Source organism: Aedes albopictus, chromosome 1 (genome assembly GCF_035046485.1).
Source record: "Aedes albopictus strain Foshan chromosome 1, AalbF5, whole genome shotgun sequence".
NCBI lineage: Eukaryota > Metazoa > Arthropoda > Insecta > Diptera > Culicidae > Aedes > Aedes albopictus.
The window spans coordinates 96,503,161-96,521,460 of record NC_085136.1 but is presented as its reverse complement, the minus strand read 5'-3'; the positions used below and the strand labels follow the sequence as shown (position 1 = coordinate 96,521,460).

The 18,300-nt window shown below is 39.2% G+C and overlaps 2 protein-coding genes across 3 annotated transcripts in view; one reads left to right on the top strand and one right to left on the bottom strand.

Annotated features, from left to right (window-relative positions):
• LOC109398423 (transmembrane protein fend) overlaps positions 1-18,300 on the top strand; it is a 711,615-nt gene that overhangs the window by 45,628 nt on the left and 647,687 nt on the right. The window lies entirely within an intron of this gene.
• LOC134285371 (uncharacterized protein K02A2.6-like) lies at positions 2,411-5,019 on the bottom strand. Its single transcript, XM_062845974.1, has 2 exons — positions 4,036-5,019; positions 2,411-3,977 (listed from the first exon to the last, which is right to left on the bottom strand). Exons 1-2 carry the CDS (start codon positions 4,416-4,418, stop codon positions 3,107-3,109), a joined length of 1,254 nt encoding a protein of 417 aa, XP_062701958.1. The 5' UTR covers positions 4,419-5,019; the 3' UTR covers positions 2,411-3,106.

Sequence of the window (18,300 nt, the reverse complement as noted above, 5' to 3'; positions counted from 1 at the left end):
TCGACGGCGTAGCCGGGTTTGTGGACGGGGAGCAAGATACAACACAGATATTACAGAGATCCGCTTAGGAATGCCAAGAAGAACTCTTGTAGTTATCCATCAAGAAATTACTTTAGTTGTCACAAGAATAATTTCTGGAGACATCCCAGCATAGATTTGTGAAGGAGTTCCGTTGCCAGGCGGAACATCAAGTGGACTTTCATAAGGAGGAATTTCTATAGCATTTTTAAGAGAATCATATCAGGAATTCCACGGGGCTGCGCTTCCCAAACTCGGTTTTCGTGGCGCTCCAACGTGTCGAAGGCTCGCTCTTTCTACTCGATTGAGCCAGCCTGCAAGAGACTGGTGCGCCGCGAAAACCGAGTTTGGGAAACGCGGCCTTGGGAAATAACAAGAGGGGTTCCTGGAGAAGTTGGAATTCATCTAGGAATGCCTGACTCCTGTAGAAATTTTTACTGACATCCCAAGTAACACTTTGATGACTAATTAGTTTTGAAAAGGTTTTGATAATTAGTTATAACCGTTATAAAACGTTATACCCTTTGATTTGGTTTTTTGATGGTTCTAAGAACCTCTTCTAGTCTATTTGACTAAGAGATGTTACTTGGGATGACTCCAGAGGATTCTTCATGGATTCCAATATAAACCCGTATTATGGTTATCGTAATCCTCCAACGATATCCAGCATTAATTGTCTGAAAAATCCCAGCATTCATGAAAAAAATCCCAGCTGCGTTCCTGGAGCAATCCCTATGGGCTTCGTGGCCGTGCGGTTAGTGGCGTCAGTCGTCTAGGTGTTTCGTAAGCGTCAGAGTGCGGTTTTCATTCCCGCTCCAGTCGGGGAAAACTTTTCGTCAAACGGAAAATTCTCCATTGGGTCACTGGGTGTTAATTGTGTTGTCCGTTGTCTCGTGTATGAAATGTTCAGAGTCTGTGCAGCCTCTGGCTGAAGACGGTGTTGTGTCTTATTTTTAACAATTCTTGAAGGGATCTCAAGTGAATTTCCAGTAGAAATAACTCGAAAAATTTCTGGATCAATCCTCCTCTAAATTAATCACAGCAGGAAATTTTGAAGGAATTTTTGGAGGAGTCCTGGCAAGATTTTTTGGTGGAATCTCAGTTATTATTGCACAAGGTATCCCAGCAATAATTTCTGGATGAGTCTTGGGATCCCTTCATGAGTTCCTCCTGTAGTTTCTCCAGGAATTTCTCCAAGGACTTCACTGGGATTTTTTTTGGGATTTCTCAAGAAGAGACGCAGCATCTGTCCCAGGAAAAAGCAGAATAACATCATTTTAGGATAAAGAAAATTAATAAAATTGTCTAGAGAAGCTTATAACAAAAAGACTGTTTCAAGAATTTCACCACAAAAGAATGTCGTGTATTACTGGAGGAATTTCAAAAACATATCTCCAATGATCTTTCCAGTAATTCCTTTTATAATACAAGCAGGCATTCCTCTGACAATTCCACCATAATTTCCTATAAGGATTTCACCTGAAGTGCTATCCCTCCTATGATTCCTCCAGAGATTTTCTCCAGGAATTTCTGGAATACATCGGAAAATTTCTGCTGGGATTTCTTCAGCAATACCAATTTGACTTTCTTGCCGAGATCCCTCAAGCTTTTCAGTTGGAATTCATCCAATGATTGCTCCCATCCCAACCATCCTTCAGGAATTCGCGGAAAATTAACTACCGGTTCAGAAAATTGTAACAAAAATATAACATAATTATAACAAACCATGATGTTTATAAGTCGTTGTGATATAATCACTGCCAACACCCTTGATGGTTTTGGGATACTATAATTCAATGATATAATTCCAACAATATGCGCAGCGTCCTGTTTATAGGACACTTCTTTTAAGGTGAATATCTTGAGAAATACAGGGGATAGACAAAATGATCGGGACAGGCAAATTTTTTACTTTTCAAAAAATGTTCAACTAGCTGTAACTTTTCGAAACGTGCATCAAATATTCTCATATTTTCACTGTAAGTTGATCAACTAGTTGTGTATCAGTGGACAAAATTTGGAAAAGATCGGGCTACTCTGCACGAAGTTATAAAGATTCTAAAAAAAGGTATAATTATCCGATAGCCAACTTTGAGCTGTTATATCTCCAGATTCAATGAACCGAATGCAATGAAATTTTGATCATTTATGACTTATATAATGAGCTATTAAAAACTTTTGACTAAACTTTAAATTCTTTATAGGGAAGAAAATTATTACGATTAGTTTATTTTCCTAATAAAACACCAAATTTTCAAAAACTTCAACATGGTTTCAAAATTCAAGGTGCTAATTATAGTTTTTTTTTTAATTTCTTCTAATTGTCTTTAATATAAATATGTTTTGAAGGAAAGTAACAACATAGCCTTCAATTAATAGAAAAAGTATTGGGATGAATATTAAAAATAGACCAATTTACAAAGAATTCATAAAATAAATAAAATCACTATAACTTTTTCTCTTATTAATAATTTAAAGTTGTATCAAACGTTTTTTAGAGCTCATTATGTAAGTCTTAAATGGTCAAAATTTCATTGCATTCGGTTCATTGAATCCGGAGATATAACAGCTCAAAGTTAGCTATCGGATAATTATACCTATTTCTAGAATCTTTATAACTTCGTGTAGAATAGCCCGACCTTTTCCAAATTTTGTCCACTGATGCACACCTAGTTGATGAACTTACAGTAAAAATTTGAGAATATTTGATGCACTTTTCAAAAAGTTACAGCTAGTTGAACATTTTCGGAAAAGTGAAAATTTTGCCTGTCCCGATCATTTTGTCTATCCCCTGTACATAATATTTAACCATGCTGCCTTTAGAGCAGCTGTTCCATACATTAGCTCAATAGGTGACGCAAACGTTGCTGCATAGATTGCATATGGCCACGGTTTATGGGTCCAATTTTAAGAGTTTTCTCCAGGGCTTGCTTCAGGAATTCTGTAGAATGCTACCTTCTCGTTTGGTGGTTAGAACAATAATGAATTTATTTGTGCCTTAATTTGTCAGTTACAAAATGCAAGGCTTACTACGATGCTACAATCTTTCCCTTGTTTTAATGAAATTCAAAAGTATAATGTTCTTAAATTACTTATTGTTAATTAGTTCAATTTGATTAAGTTGGTAATCTGCCAAGTATGCCGGCCTTCGCTTTTGTCTGCGGTTCTCGGGAAACGATTCTTCATTGACTCTCTTGGGGGTTACCGAAAGTGCATCTTCATTTTTTCCTTCGTCTGTAAATATGAACACATTATTATGTATATAAGTACCATTATTATTATTTTGAAAAGAATCCAAATAGGGAATACCGAAATTAGATTTATCCTCGGATATTGAACCTTGAGTTTTCAATGGATTTCGACATGCTGTTTTTTTGGCATGGTTTACATGTCGATTTGACAATACTCCCGTTTCTAAGTTTTTCAAATGTAACCTTGTTCCCTCTCGTTTGATGACCTCATGTTCTTGAGTGTTGAATGTGGGAGTTAATTTGTTTTTCCTTATTACATTTTTCACTAGTACAAGATCTCCAACGTCAATATTACAACTTGTTGCTCGTCGTTTCGTATCTGCATATTTCCTTCCCTTTTCCTTTGCTAGTTTGTCGTTATCTATTGCCTTTTCTATATCAACATTTCTCGTTGTTCCGGGTATTCTGTCTCTTATATTCCAGCCAAACATGAGTTCTGATGGGGTGTAATTGGTTACTGCATGTGGGGTACTGCGATAGGCATGTAGATAATCCAGTAAATCAGTTTTCCAATCACGACCCATTGAAACGCTTATCCTTATAGTTTTCAGTAATGTTCTGTTCTGTCTTTCCACTAAACCATTTTGAAACGGTGCATATGGTACTGTGTGGTTCAAATTTATTCCATTGGATTTACAGAACAGTGAAAATTCCTCTGATGAGAAAGGTTGACCATTGTCGCAGACAATTTGATGAGGATAGCCGAACCTAACAATTTTCTTTTTTAATAATATATCTTGTGAATGCAAACATTAAAGAAACAAACCTGGCAAAAACTTCTCTTAGTTTCATCACAGTGTTCTTTGCCGTCATCGATTGAATCAGGATAGTTTCTACATATCGGGAAAAGTAATCAGTAACAACGAGTAGATGTTGACCCGAAACAACTTCTGTGTAATCAATAGCAATCTTTTTCCATGGTCCATCCGGCATTATACTTCTTGTAATAGGGGCAGTATTGGGCTCAGAAACTAGAATACATTCTGAGCAGCTATGAACAAAATCCTCCACCATTTGGTCCATCCGAGTCCACCACACTTTTAATCTCAAACGACGTTTCATAGATGACATTCCGAGATGTGGATCATGGGCTAACTTCAAAACTTGGTTCTGCAAACTTCTTGGAATGACAATACGTTGATCTTTCATTAAAATATTTCCATCTGTTGTGAGACTTTCAGCTAACTTTTTATATCTGCATAACGTTTTTGGCCAACGCTTTGAGTTGTATGGGAGCCATCTGATAATTTCCTGCAATTCTTCATCGGTCTTAGAGCAAGTTTACCGGGGGCTACTATCTGGGCGAGTAAAATGATTGCCCACAGAGTTGTCATTTTAGTTTAGTTACTCATTTCCACACCGGTCGCTACTAAATTTAGCTACCGGATTGCGTACCGGTCGTTGCCAAATACTGTTGCGGTATAAACAAAATATTTTGGAAACATATTATTCCTCCAGGAATTCCTCCGGGAATTCCTCAAGGAATACTTCCGAGAATTCCTCCAGGAATTTCTTCGAGGATACCTCCGGGAATTCCTTCGGGAATTCCTCCGGGAATTCCCCCAGGAATTCTTCCGGGGATTCCTTCAGGAATTCCTCCGGGGATTCCTCCGAAAATTCCTCCGGAAATTCCTTCACGAATTCCTCTGGGAATTCCTTCAGGAATTCTTCCGGAAAGTCCTCAAGGAATATCTCCGGGAATTCCTCCAGGAATTTCTTCGAGGATACCTCCGGGAATTCTTTCGGTAATTTCTCCAGGAATTCTTCCGGTAATTCCTCCAGGAATTCTTCCAGGAATTTCTCCGGGAATTTCTCCAGGAATTCCTCCGGGAATTCCTCCAGAAATTCCTCCGGGAATTCCTCCAGGAATTCCTCCGGGGATTCCTCCAAGAATTCCTCCGGAAATTCTTTCAGGAATTCCTCTGGGAATTCCTTCAGGAATTCCTCTTTGAATTCCTTCAGGAATTCTTCCGCGAATTCCTTCAGTAATTCTTCCGCGAATTCCTTCAGTAATTCTTCCGGGAAATCCTCAAGAAATACCTCCGGGAATTCCTCAAGGAATTTCTTCGAGGATACCTCCGGGAAAATTCCCCGAAGGAATCCCTGGATAATTCACCGGAGGAATTCCTGAATGAATCCCCGGAGGAACTCGTGGTGGAATTTCTGAAGGAATCCCCGGAGGAATTCCTGTAGGAATTTTTGGAGGAACCAGTGATCTACACAATTCCCGAACCATTATTCACCGAAATCCCCTCGACGTGCAGAGCGAGATTTTCCGTTTCTCGCCCACGCCCCGGGAGACATCCCACAGCAGTGACATTGATTTCTTCCGGCTTGTCCTCCGGTGACTCTTTCGGTGGTCGTACTCTGCCCGGCTTTGGTGGAGAGGCTTCCACTTCTCCTCCTCTATTGTGGTGTCTTGCTTCCTTCGTGGAGGCTGTCCCTTCCGTTTGGGAGTGATATTTTCTTTTGATTCTTTCAGCACTTCATTCACCGAACGCTGCGACGGGTACTCCTGGACATTTTCGCTTGTGATAGGGAATTGCGCCACTTGGGCGGTGGCTTCTATATTCGTCTGTTTTTCACTATAACTCAGTCAAATTTGAACCAATTGACATAACTTTTGGAATGTGGTGAGATAGGTATAGTATCTACCCGTGTACAACATTTCAAGTCAATTGGTTCAAAATTGACTGAGTTTTAGTGGAAAACAGACGAATATAGAAGCCACCGCCCAAGTGGCGCGATACCCTATTCGTAGCAGATTTTCTCTAACTGCAAGTGTTTACCAAATTTGTTGCTTACCACTGGTGCGTTTTGTTCGAAACAAACAAATAAAAACAACACAACACTTTTGACATATATGAAATAGCAATCGTTTCCTGCGCAACTATCGGGCGCCTAAATTTGTGCGCTCGATGTTTCCCGAAAGCCTCGCTGCTATTTTACTAGCCCGGTTAGTAGCCCCCGATAAGGTATAGCGCTATGATACTGCGCTATGTAATTTAGTTTAGTCGCGCACCGGTAAAGGTGCTCTTAGTAGCTGATATGATTTCATCCATTGTCAAAGCATTTGGGCAAACATCGCTAGCTACTACTCGAATTATTCTTTCTGATTCTTCATCATAACTTTCGCCCATATTTTGAGTTGATTGACATAAGCGTGACAATGGATCTGCTATATTGTTTTTTCCTGGCCTGTACATTACTTTATAGTTGTATGCCATTAGTCGTAACTTCCAACGTTCTATTCTGGGGGATGGTTTCAATCTTTCTCCAAAAATTGCGAGTAAAGGCTTATGATCGGTAATAAGCCAGAAAAATTTCCCATACAAATAATAATAAAACTTCTCGCAGGCCCATACTAACGCCAAAGCCTCTCGTTCGGTCTGAGCGTATTTTTGTTCCGTTAGCGTAAGAGTTTTAGAAGCGTAACAAATAATGCGATACTTTCCACACTTTCCACGTTGCACTAGTACAGCACCTAATCCAACAGGACTACCATCTGCTATAACATAAGTATCGTCAGTAGAATCGTAGAATCCCAATGTTTCTTCTTGAAGAAGAATGGCGTTCCCTTCCGAGTGAGTAAATTTAGAGGGTGCGTCAAAGTTGCAAGGTTAGGAATAAATCGATGAACGAAGTTAATTAATCCGAGAAAACTTCGTACTTCTTCAGCTGATTTTGGTGGTTGCATCCTTTCAATAGCGTCTAATTTCGAACGTGAAACAGTAATTCCTTTCTCAGTGATGAAATATCCTAGAAATTCAAGTTCCTTGACATTTGCCTCTACTTTTTCTGAGTTCAAAAGAACATTATATTGTTCTAGCCGGTCATACACCATTTTGGTCCTAACAGTCAATTCCTCCGCATTTTTGGCAGGAATCAGGATATCATCGATAAATACGATCAACCAAGGAAAGTCGGCAAAAATGACATCCATTACTTTTTGAAATAGTTCTGGTGCCGCAGATAAACCGAACGTCAATCTCTTATATCTCATTAATCCCAGAGGGGATATGAAGGTGGTAATGTAACGGCATTCTTCACGAAGCATAACTTGATGAAAAGCCTGCTTTATGTCAAGTTTAGTGAACACTTTGTTTCCGCCTATTTTCTTGGTTATTTGTTCGAGTGTAGGTAGTGGATGGATTTCTCTGACAATAGCCTTATTTGCCTCTCGAAGGTCAACAATGATGCGGACTTCATTTGTGCTCTTCCGCTTCACAAGCATAGGTGAAACCCACTCAGATGCTTCATTGACACGTTCAATTATATCGTGTTCCAATAATTCTTTTAGCTTTTTCAAAGTTAGTTCCTCAAGAGGAAAAGGGATACGACGTAAACTTTGACGAACCGGAGGTACAGTTTTGTCAATTTTGATGTTTGCCACAATTCCTAATAACAACACCAATTTAATGCGGATGTTATTATTTTAATTGAACATTTAATTCAAACTCTATCTTTACTCAAATAAATAAATGGCTAATTCTTACCTTTAAGACAGGGGAAACTATTGTTGTCCACAGTGTTCAAAAACTTGACCAATCCCAGCGTAACTGCAGTACTTCCGGATAAAAGGGAGCACTTTCCACCAAGGATGACATAGAAGGTGGTGTCGATGTTCCTGTCGTTGATCTTCACGTCTGTGTCGACTTCGCCTAGGACGATCAAGGGATTACTGGATCCGTATGCCTTGAAAACCTTCGTACTTCCCTTCCGCACCGAGTACGCTGTAAATCCAATTTGTTTCAATGTCTGCCAATCATTCTCGCTCAATATGTCCTCGTCTGCACCGGTGTCAATTACAAACGGAAGTGGAACTCCTCCAACTTCTACACGTACGGTTCGCTTCGATCCAAGATGGAAAAGGTTGAAGATATCGCTGTCCTTGTCCTCGTTATCGCGTTGCACGGTTGTGACGTTCTCGACCTGCCGAATCATCCGTTTCTTCTTCTCAGGTTCTGCGGGCGGATGGGGTGAGTCGACTTTCTTCCTCCTCAAAAAACAGCATCTGGCGAAGTGTCCGGTTTGATTACAGGAAAAAAAAAATGTAGAATGCTACCTTCTCGTTTGGTGGTTAGAACAATAATGAATTTATTTGTGCCTTAATTTGTCAGTTACAAAATGCAAGGCTTACTACGATGCTACAAATTCTTCCTGGGATTCCTTCAGGGATATTTTCCTGTATTCCATCAGAGATTTCTCTCGGGATTCCCTCACTAATACAATTCATTAGGGATTCCGGGGAGTCTGTTAAGGATTTCTCTTGGGATTCCTTCCGCCATTCTTTGGTTTCTCATGACTTTTCTTTTGGAGATTTTTTCCAGAATTTCTTGAAAAACTTTTCCTGAGTTGCCTTCGGAGAATCGTCCAGGGACTCCATCCGAGATTCCAGTCTAGATTTCTCCAGGGATTTCTTTATTGATTTCTCCCAAGATCCTCTTATGGATTTTTCACGGCTTTCTTCCGCGATTACTTCAGCGATATCAGCCGGGACCCTTTCCGAGATTCAACCATTGATCCTTCCCGGGTTTCTCCCCGAAATTCCTTCTGCGAAATCTTTGGAATTTCTTCTTTGACATTTCCGTTAGTGGCACACATGTTCTACAAAAGTTTATTTTGCACTCATATGATTGAATGAAGTCATATAAGAGAAACATTAACTCATGTTGTGCAATATCTCCAGCAGATAGCGCTGGCTGGTGTGAAACGTCAAACGCGAAAAAAAAAACAATGCGCGCGCCTCTGGTTGTGAAAAAGATTTAAAATGATCGTTCAAAGCGTGGTCGATAGGAATTTCGCCTGTGTTACGTCTGTTTGTCTGAGGAGAATCTTTCCTGGATTTGTCTCGGGGTTCGTCTGGTGTTACTCTCAAGATTTCTACAGAGATTTCTTCCGGAGTCCCTCTGGACTGGAGGTCTAAGCCGGGATTCCTACATTTTTTGCCTTTCTCGTTCACCTAAATAAACTGAACGACTATATGTTCACTCAAAAAATGAATTTTCGATAGAAGGCACGGATGGTCAAGTCACATATAAAAATCAATTCAGTTCGACGATTTGAGATGTTGTCTGTGCGTATGTATGTGTGTATGTATGTCTGTGTACAAAAAAGTTCACTCTGTTAAGGCACTTCCCATTGGCCGATTTTCCGGATCGCTCGAATCGAACCGGAATTTCACCGCATTGTTTGTTATTAAAAATGGTCCGGCTCGGTCAAGGCGTTCCGGAGTTATGGTCATTTTAGTAAACCGGATCAGCACCGGCAGAACTGGCCGTATATAAAACGAAACCAAGTCCCAACACGCGACACATCAAACGGCGATTTGTGTAACCTTTAGCATGGTTAACGAATTCTGTTCGGAAATCAACACTGGAGACCGGAAATTCCACGATGTCGGCCTAAAATTCAAAATGGCGGCTCCAAATTGAAGATGGCGGCTGTTTAATAGAGTTTGAGGCTCTAAAACCATGCATTATGGGTATATTTGGTATGGGGAAGATGTACGGATCCCAAAAATGGCATTAATAATATCCAAGATTGCGGCTCGAAATTCAAGATGGCGGCTGTTTGATGGAGTTTTGGGCTCTAAAACCATGCAATGTAGGTATATTTGATTTGGGAAAGAGCTGCGGAGTTCAAAAATGTCGAACGGAATATCAAAGATGGCAGCCTCAAAATTGTAGAATTAGCCTAGGTTAAAATACACAGAAATAAAATCTTAAAAAAGAGATGAACGATATGATTTCTGGTGCCATGAAATGGATTTTTATTAAACGTATGAAAGTGCGATATTCATCAACATGTGGCCTAAGTTTTGTTAAAATGGGTTTTCGAAGGCACGAGCAAGGCACCATCACCACTAGGTGGATTAATTAGGGTTTTTATCCATGGGATTTCTCCAAGGATTCCTTCAATAATTTCTGCAGGAATTTCCTCAGAAGTTCTTCCTGGATTCTTTTTGAGACCTCTCCAGAGATTCTTTCAGGGGACACTCCCAGATTTATTTCAAAAAATTCTTCGGGAAATTCTGCAGACATTCCTTTAGGGATTTTCCTGGAATCCCTTATAGATTCCTTCCAGCATCCTTAAGGATTTCGCTCAGGATCCTATCTGGGATTTCTCCGGAGATTTTTTCAAGGAATCCTGACATTATTTGAATAATTGTACCCGTTTCTTTGGGGAGTTCCCGAGATTTCTTCCTAGATTTCCCCAGGATGCTCTCAGAGACTCCTCTTCAAGTTCTTTCAGTGATTATTTCGGGAATTTCTCCTAAGATTACTCCTCTATGATTTCTCAAAATGTTTTGTTCAGGATTTCCATTGCACTTTCTTCTGGCATCAATCCTAGAGTTTCTTTGGAGATATTTTTCAGAAGCTTCTTCTGGGGTTCTTTCAAAAATTTCTTCCGACATTCTTCCAAAGGGTCCTTCAAATGTAACGTAAGGAGTTGTTTTTGAGATTTCTCATTGACTTGTTCCTAGTGTTCCTGAAATTATCCAGGAATTCCTTTTGATATTTCCTCCTGATTTTTTTTTTGTATTCCCCGAAATGGTCTTGCTGAGATTCGTTAAATATAAACTTCCTTCATGCTGCTCATTAGACAGAGTATTTGTAAATAGTCATATTGCTGCATCATCGTGCTACAGGTACTTGAATAAATTTGAAATCCGAACTTTGGCCTGTAGACTATTTGCCTTTGGTCATAGATACGGTCCATTCGACTTACTGACCGTTCAGTCTTTGACCTTCGGCCGAATGGTCTGACACGCAGAATTCTTCAGACTAGCCTACGAATCAAAGAAGGTTATTGTCTGTTTGGAGAGATATCAGAGTGAACATAATTTAGTTGAATCGCACAGCTAACCCGACTTATGAATTATATCAAGTTTGTAACATATTGTGTTATGGTGTTATAACAATTTTCAATAACTTATTATGTTATAAACTAGATGCAGGAAGATGTTAAAATAAAGGAAATTTTAACAAAAAGTAAAAAGGTGTAATTAAGAAAATATCTTATTGAGTTATAAAAAGATCAAAATCATAACAAAACGTGGTATAAATCTATAACAATTTTCTATCATAATTTGATACAACTTTGTTACAATACTATCTGAATGCCAAATAATCACAACATAAGGTATTACTAATGAGTTATAAAACAACTTCTCTAACATAATATGATATAATTGTGTTATAATACTTTATGTACACCAAATATTTCAAACAGAAGTACAACACAATAAGTTGTCAATATAAAGGTTAGTTATGATTATGTTGATTTTTTGTTAGAAACTTTAAGTCTAGAACAGGTTTATGATTGTGCGTGAATTGACGGCTAGTTACGTTTAGCAGGGGAAATAATTTATATGAAAAAGTGTAATTCACTAGTCGACAAAATTGAAACTTTTTTCACGCACTTTGACCATTTGTTCCATTTCTAATGGAATTTGGCCCGCTGAATCCGAATCTGACTTCAGAATTCCTGTAACACGTAGGGGTTTTTCACAAATTTTCATATTTTCAAAGAAAATTTAATATTGCCTTTAAAATTTTAAATTTTTCATCTGCTCATTATAACCAATATTCATATTCAATAGATTTTGATCCACTGAGTCTGAATCTGACCTAATAATTTTAGTAATACGTAAATTTTTTGAGAAAAATTAGGTTTTATTGGCAAATTCCATATTTTCATAGAAAATAGACTATTGTATTTATAATTTTATTTTTTTTATCTGTCCATCTTTACCAATATTTATATTCAATAGATTTTCATATTCTGATTTGCAATCTGACCTAAGAACTTCTGTAACACGTAATTTTTTTGAGAAAATAGGGTTTTAAACACAAATTTCAGTTTTTCACATAAAATAAAATATTGTTTTTATATTTTTCAATTTTCCATCTGCTGTAATATTGTCTTTAAAATTTTAAATTTTCCATCTGTTCATTATAACCAATATCCATATTCAATAGATTTTGATCCACTGATTCAGAAACTGGCCTAAGAGTTTCTGTAACACGTAAATTTTTTAAGAAAGTAGGGTATTATTCACAAAATTTCATATTTTCAGAGAAAACTTAATATTGTCTTTATGATTTCAATTTTTTTATCTGCTCATTATAACCAATATTTTTATTCAATAGATTTTGATCCATTGAGTCAGAATCTGACATAATAATTTTAGTAACACGTATTTTTTTTTGAGAAAAATTGGGTTTTATTCACAAATTCCATATTTTCATAGAAAATAGACTATTGTATTTATAATTTTATTATTTTATTTGCCCATGTTTTCCAATATTTATATTTAATAAATTTTCATATTATGATTTGCAATCTGACCTAAAAACTTTTGTAACACGTAAAAATTTTGAGAAAAATAGAATTTTAAATACAAAATTTCATATTTTCATATAAAATAAACTACTGTCTTTATAATTTTAATTTTTTTCTATCTGCTCATCTCAACCAATGTTTGTTTTAATACATTTTCATATACTGATTCGGAATCTGACCTAAGATTTTCTGTAACACGTACAATTTTTGAGAATAATAGGGTTTTATTCACAAATTTCATATTTTCATATGTCTTTATAAGTTTAATATTTTTATCTGCTCATCTTAACCAATATTTGTATTTAATAGATTTTTATATACTGACCTAAGAATTTCTGTAACACGTACAACTTTTAAGAAAAAACACAAAATTTCATATTTTAAGAGAAAAGAAAATACTGTCTTTAAAATTTTATCTCCTTATCTTAACTAATATTTAATAGATTTTGATCCAATGATTCGGAAACTGGCCTAACAATTTCTGTAACCCGTGAATTTTTTGAGAAAAAATAAAACCCCATTGTAGCGCAGGTTAATTAGGTTGTTACCCAGAAATGTAAGAAGACCATTTTTTTTTTGTATATGCTATTGAATTAATCGAAATATATTTGCAACTTTGAAGCTGCCCAGTTTGGCAACTACCCAGACTGTGTTTTCCTTTTACTTACGCCAACAATTATTTTTCTTAAAAATTGTACTTGTTACAGAAATTCTTGGGTCAGATTTCGAATCAGTATATGTAAATCCATTAAACATAAATATTTGTTAAGATAAGCAGATGAAAAAAATAAAATTATAAAAACAATAGTTTTTCCATGAAAATATGAAATTTTTTCAATAAAATATGAAATTTTGTGAATAAAACCCCATTTTTCTCAAAAACTGCACGTGTTACAGAGATTTTTAGGTTAGTTACCAAATCGGTGGATGAAAATCTAGTAAATATATATTGGCTAAAATGAGGAGATAAAAACTTGAAATTAAAAAGACAATAGTATATTTTCTTTAAAAATATGAAATTTTGTAAATAAAACCCCATTTTTCTCAAAAAAAATACGTTTTACAAAAAATCTTAGGTCAGATTCTGAACCAGTGAATCAAAATCTATTGAATTTAAATACTGGTTATGATAAGCAGATAAAAAAATTATAAATATTAAGACAACATTTTGTTTTCTATAAAAATATGAAATTTTGTGAATAAAACCCTATTTTTCTCAAAAACTGTACGTGTTACAGCTATTTCGAAGTCAGATTCGGAATTAGCGGGCCAAAATCCTTCGGAAATGGATCAAGTGGTCAAAGTGCGTGATCTACTGTCGACCAGATAATTATCGCAAAATTTTGAATCCCGCTAAATGATATTCCCCGTTTAACAATACATTCCACGAAATGTTACACCCCGAAAACAATGTCTCGACATAGTTTTCGGTCAAATGGTATACAATCAGGTAAAGTATTCTGTGAGATTCGGCAATGAAAGGGTCTGTACCCACATTGTGCCCATTTTTGCTACTCCCATGGTCTGGATAGTCAACTGTCTGACCAAGCTGCTGCCCTCATGAATCATTTGAAAGACGGTCCATTGCTGCTTGCTGTCACGATTGCTTTCTTCGTTCAGTTTTTTTTTTTCGTTGTCCACGTTCGTTTGTGAGTACCTACAATGCGCTGCTCACGAGTGGTTATTAACTTTTTATTGGTATAGTAAGCCCCGGCAGGCCGCCAACGACCACCACCGCATCTCCCCCAACCAACCAAGGAGGATCAACTCCTCATGGGGCCAAGCGGCTTTACCAGAGAGCGACGATTGTCCAAATCCTTTGCCCTCTGTGAGCGCGCGCAAAGGGAGCCGAAAGCTCTGTCCAGAGCAACGCCGCACCGCTGGTCGACGTCGAGATGTTTTGATTTCTGAACGGATCCAAACAGAAAGGAGAGCAAATCTTTCAAAAGAAGACCTCCACTACTGACTGCCAGGGATCAGCTTCCCCCGCGCTACCGCCGACCGGGACCGAGAAGCCGTCCGTCCGTCCGTATTCTATTAACTCGGTTTTTGTTTGCGTTGCTCCCGGGCTCGCTGAGGCACCTGTACCCTGTCCGTCGTGGCCGCCTTCTCCGACGAAACCATCATAATTCAATGACGCAGGGAAGTGAGGCTGCGCGATGCTGGGCGGGGTGGTGGTCGGAGATGAGATCGCTATCGAGTCGGGAAGATCTCCGCACGGTGGTGGTGCTGTGCTCCGACCGACGATGAACAGCGGGATGATGAACCAGCCAGCACCGATGATGCTGCCTGCGATGGACGGAGGAGGACGCGGTAACGGCGGTTGTTGATTATATTATACGTAGCCTTACAATTACTCTAGTCTCTCATTCTTTTCTCGGCGCAACTCGTGGTTCCCTTCGTTGCCTGTGCGCCTTTGTGGTGTGGTTTTGATTTTTCGTTTATTGTTGAGCGCGCGCGCGCGGCTTCGTCCATCGTACTCCTCTTGTGTGTTTGCCCCAGTGAGAGGGAACTTGAACAACGGTCGATTTGCGGTAAGGGTTCTTTGCAATTGAAGAGTTCGGTTATTGCTGCCGTTTGAACTGGGAGGTTATGTGGTGTAGTCAGGAATTCGATTCGGCCTTGAAATTGTTTGGACTTGTGCTGGTAGTTGCTTCGGAAAAAAACTTCGAAAGCTTTGCTACCAAGGGACTTGGAAAAGTTGCGCTTCCAAGGGACTTCGAGAGCTGCGCTTCCAAAGAGACATGGAAAGATGCACTTCCAAAGGACTTGGAGAGCTGCGCTTCAAACGAAACTTGGAAAGCTTCACTTCTAGGAATTTCGGAAAGCCTCACTTCCAGGAAGCTTGGTAAGTTTCACTTCCAGGAAGCTTGAAAAGCTCTTCTTCCAGGAAGCTTGAAAAGCTTCTCTTCCAGGAAGCTTAGAAAGATTTTTTTCCAGGTAGCTTGGAAAACTCCTCTTACAGAAAGCTTGAACAGCTTCTCTTCCAGGAAGCTTAGAAAGCTTCTCTTCCAGTAAGCTTGGAATGCTTCTCTTCCAGGAAGCTTGAAAGATTCTCTTCTAGGAAGCTTGGAAAGCTTCTCTTACAGGAAGTTTAGAAGCTTGTCTTCCAGGAAGCTTGGAAGTTTCTGTTCTAGAAAGCTTGGAAGCTTCTCTTCCAGAATGCTTGGAAGCTTCTCTTCCAGAAAGCTTGAAAAGTTTATCTTCCAAGAAGCTCGGAAAGCTTGTCTTCCAAGAAGTGTGGAAGCTTCTGTTCCAGAAAGCTTGAAAAGCTTCTCTTCCAGGAGGCTAGGAAAGCTTTTCTTCCAGGAAGCTTGGAAAGCTTCTCTTCCAGGAAGCTTGGAAAGCTCCTCCTCCAGGAAGCTTAGAAGCTTGTCTTTCAGGATGCTTGGAAGCTTCTCTTCCCGAAAGCTTGGAAGCTTCTCTTCCAGAAAGCTTGAAAAGCTCCTCTTCCAAGAAGCTCGGAAAACTTCTCTTCCAAGAAGTTTGGAAGTTTCTGTTCCAGAAAGCTTGAAAAGCTTCTCTTCCAGGATGCTTGGAAAGCTCCTCTTCCAGGAAGTTTGGAAAGCTCCTCCTCCAGGAAGCTTGGAAGCTTGCCTTCCAGGAAGCTTGGAAGCTTCTCTTCCAGAAAGATTGAAAAGCTTCTCTTCCAAGAAGCTCGAAAAGCTTGTCTTCCAAGAAGCTTGGAAGCTGCTCTTCCAGAAAGCTTAGAAAGCTTATCTTTTAGGAAGCTAGGAAGCTTGTCTTCCAGGAAGCTTGGAAGCTTCTGTTCCAGAAAGCTTGGGACCTTCTCTTCCAGAAGGCATGGAAGCTTCTCTTCCAGAAAGCTTGAAAAGCTTCACTTCCAGGAAGCTTGGAAAGGTTCTCTCCAGGAAACTTGGAAAGCTTCTCTTTCAGGAAGCTTGGAAAGCTTCACTTCCAGGAAGCTAGGAAATCTTGGTTATTGAGTGGTTTCCTCTTAGAAATGGGTTGATCAACCAGCAGAAACAAGTTAATGAAGTGAAAATTATGCTCGACAAGTACCCATATCTTTCTGGCAATTTACAGCAACCAACAGCGCTCTTCTAAAGGAAATCAGTACAAGCAAAATGCAAATGCTATCGCCAACCTTCACAACCATCTGCACCCAGTAGTCGATCCAGCAATCACCTGGTAGCGATAGTTTCAACACCTGACAAGACCCGAAGAGATCTCAATTTTCCCGCCAAATTGCACCCATTTACTGGGTCTTAATTATACCCGAAAGCGTTCCAGTTTACGAATCTAATCTAGCCATCTATCGCTCCAGATCTGCTCTCGTGTTTTCTCGCCGCCACAACCTTGGAAGAAAATATAACACTAAACCATCCTCTGAGTTGCTCTGTCAGTTCGAGCTCCGTATAATTCTATTGTCCCGCACCACTGGGTGGAGAAAAAAAGTGCATTGAAATCCATTGAAGTTCTTTTTCACGCTCGCGCGCATAACCACAGCACAGCTAAGCTACTCTCGATTATTTTTCTCTGAAAGCCGCGGCAGCGGCGGTGTTTGACTCCGCGCGGTCGTCGGTGGCTAATGATGATTATAAAATTTGAGCATCGTCATCGTTATTATTTCCATCCCCGCCACCAACCACCGCAACTGCTTCAGCTTCAACTTCAACTGAATGTTGCCGGTTCATCGTGGTGATCGCGATCGTCCAGACGTAGGTAGGTACGGCATCTCTCCTCAATCTCAATGTGCTCCGGTTCTTGTACCTTTGCTGACGGCGATGATCAGTGGCGGTGGAAGCGCGCGAGCTAGGGCTATAAACAAAAATAATAACAAAAATCGACACTAGGGAAAAAACGCGGGGATTGGGAGCTTTTGTTTGAGGTTGATGAGCGAGATTCCTGAGAAGATGAGCGATAAAAACAAGAAATGAATGGGTAGATTGGAGTGCAATAACGTTCTTAGGAGTTGACTCCTTGGGAATAGAGATGGACCTTGGCAGAGGATGCCCTCAGTTGATAACTGTGGAAATTCTCATAAAACTCCAAGCTGAGACGCAGAATTTGTCCCAGTTGGGACGTTACGCTAAAGAGAAGGGAAGAAGAACTTTTTACCATTTAGGATTAACTTCGGACACTTCCATGGAGCCAAACCGCGCTATTCCAAATGATATTAATGAAAGTTTAATCCACGGTTGAAGAAGCTCATCATCACTTGTAAGTATTCGTTTTAAATGTCACCAGCGTGACGATGCGACGACCCAACGCACGTCGTCATCGAGCATCCAGTATGGCTTCCATTCATTGTAATTGTAAACGTTTTGAATGATGAAAAGAGGTCCATGGCACGCGAATCGTTAGTTTCTATACCTTCGTACCATACGGAACTACGGACTGACGAGCAGCAGTAGTTTTGTAGTTGGGTGTCAGATTTAACGAGTTGTGGACGCACATTCTCAGCTTGAGTCAATTTCAGTAGGTATCTGACATTCACTTACTGACTGCGGCGTTGAGAGATGTGACACGTGGCGGTAATGTGATTTACTAGGGGTTCAACGTCATCGCCAGTATCAAATTGCCGATTGCACTCGATGCAATGTGAAGGGATCTCTTTCATGATGAGCTATTCTTTTTTTTACGCTTTGAGAATATCATTAAAACAATCGGTAGTCATCATTCCGATCTACATTTGAAACTTCAATTGCTTAAAGAAATC

What these genes read in the sequence shown, in the direction of transcription:
- LOC134285371 (XM_062845974.1), bottom strand. Translation starts at nt 4,418, where the DNA reads ATGAAAGATCAACGTATTGTCATTCCAAGAAGTTTGCAGAACCAAGTT. An exon ending in CTAAGAGAAGTTTTTGCCAG is followed by an intron (nt 3,978 to 4,035) that starts GTTTGTTTCTTT and finishes GAAAATTGTTAG; the next exon opens with GTTCGGCTATCCTCATCAAA.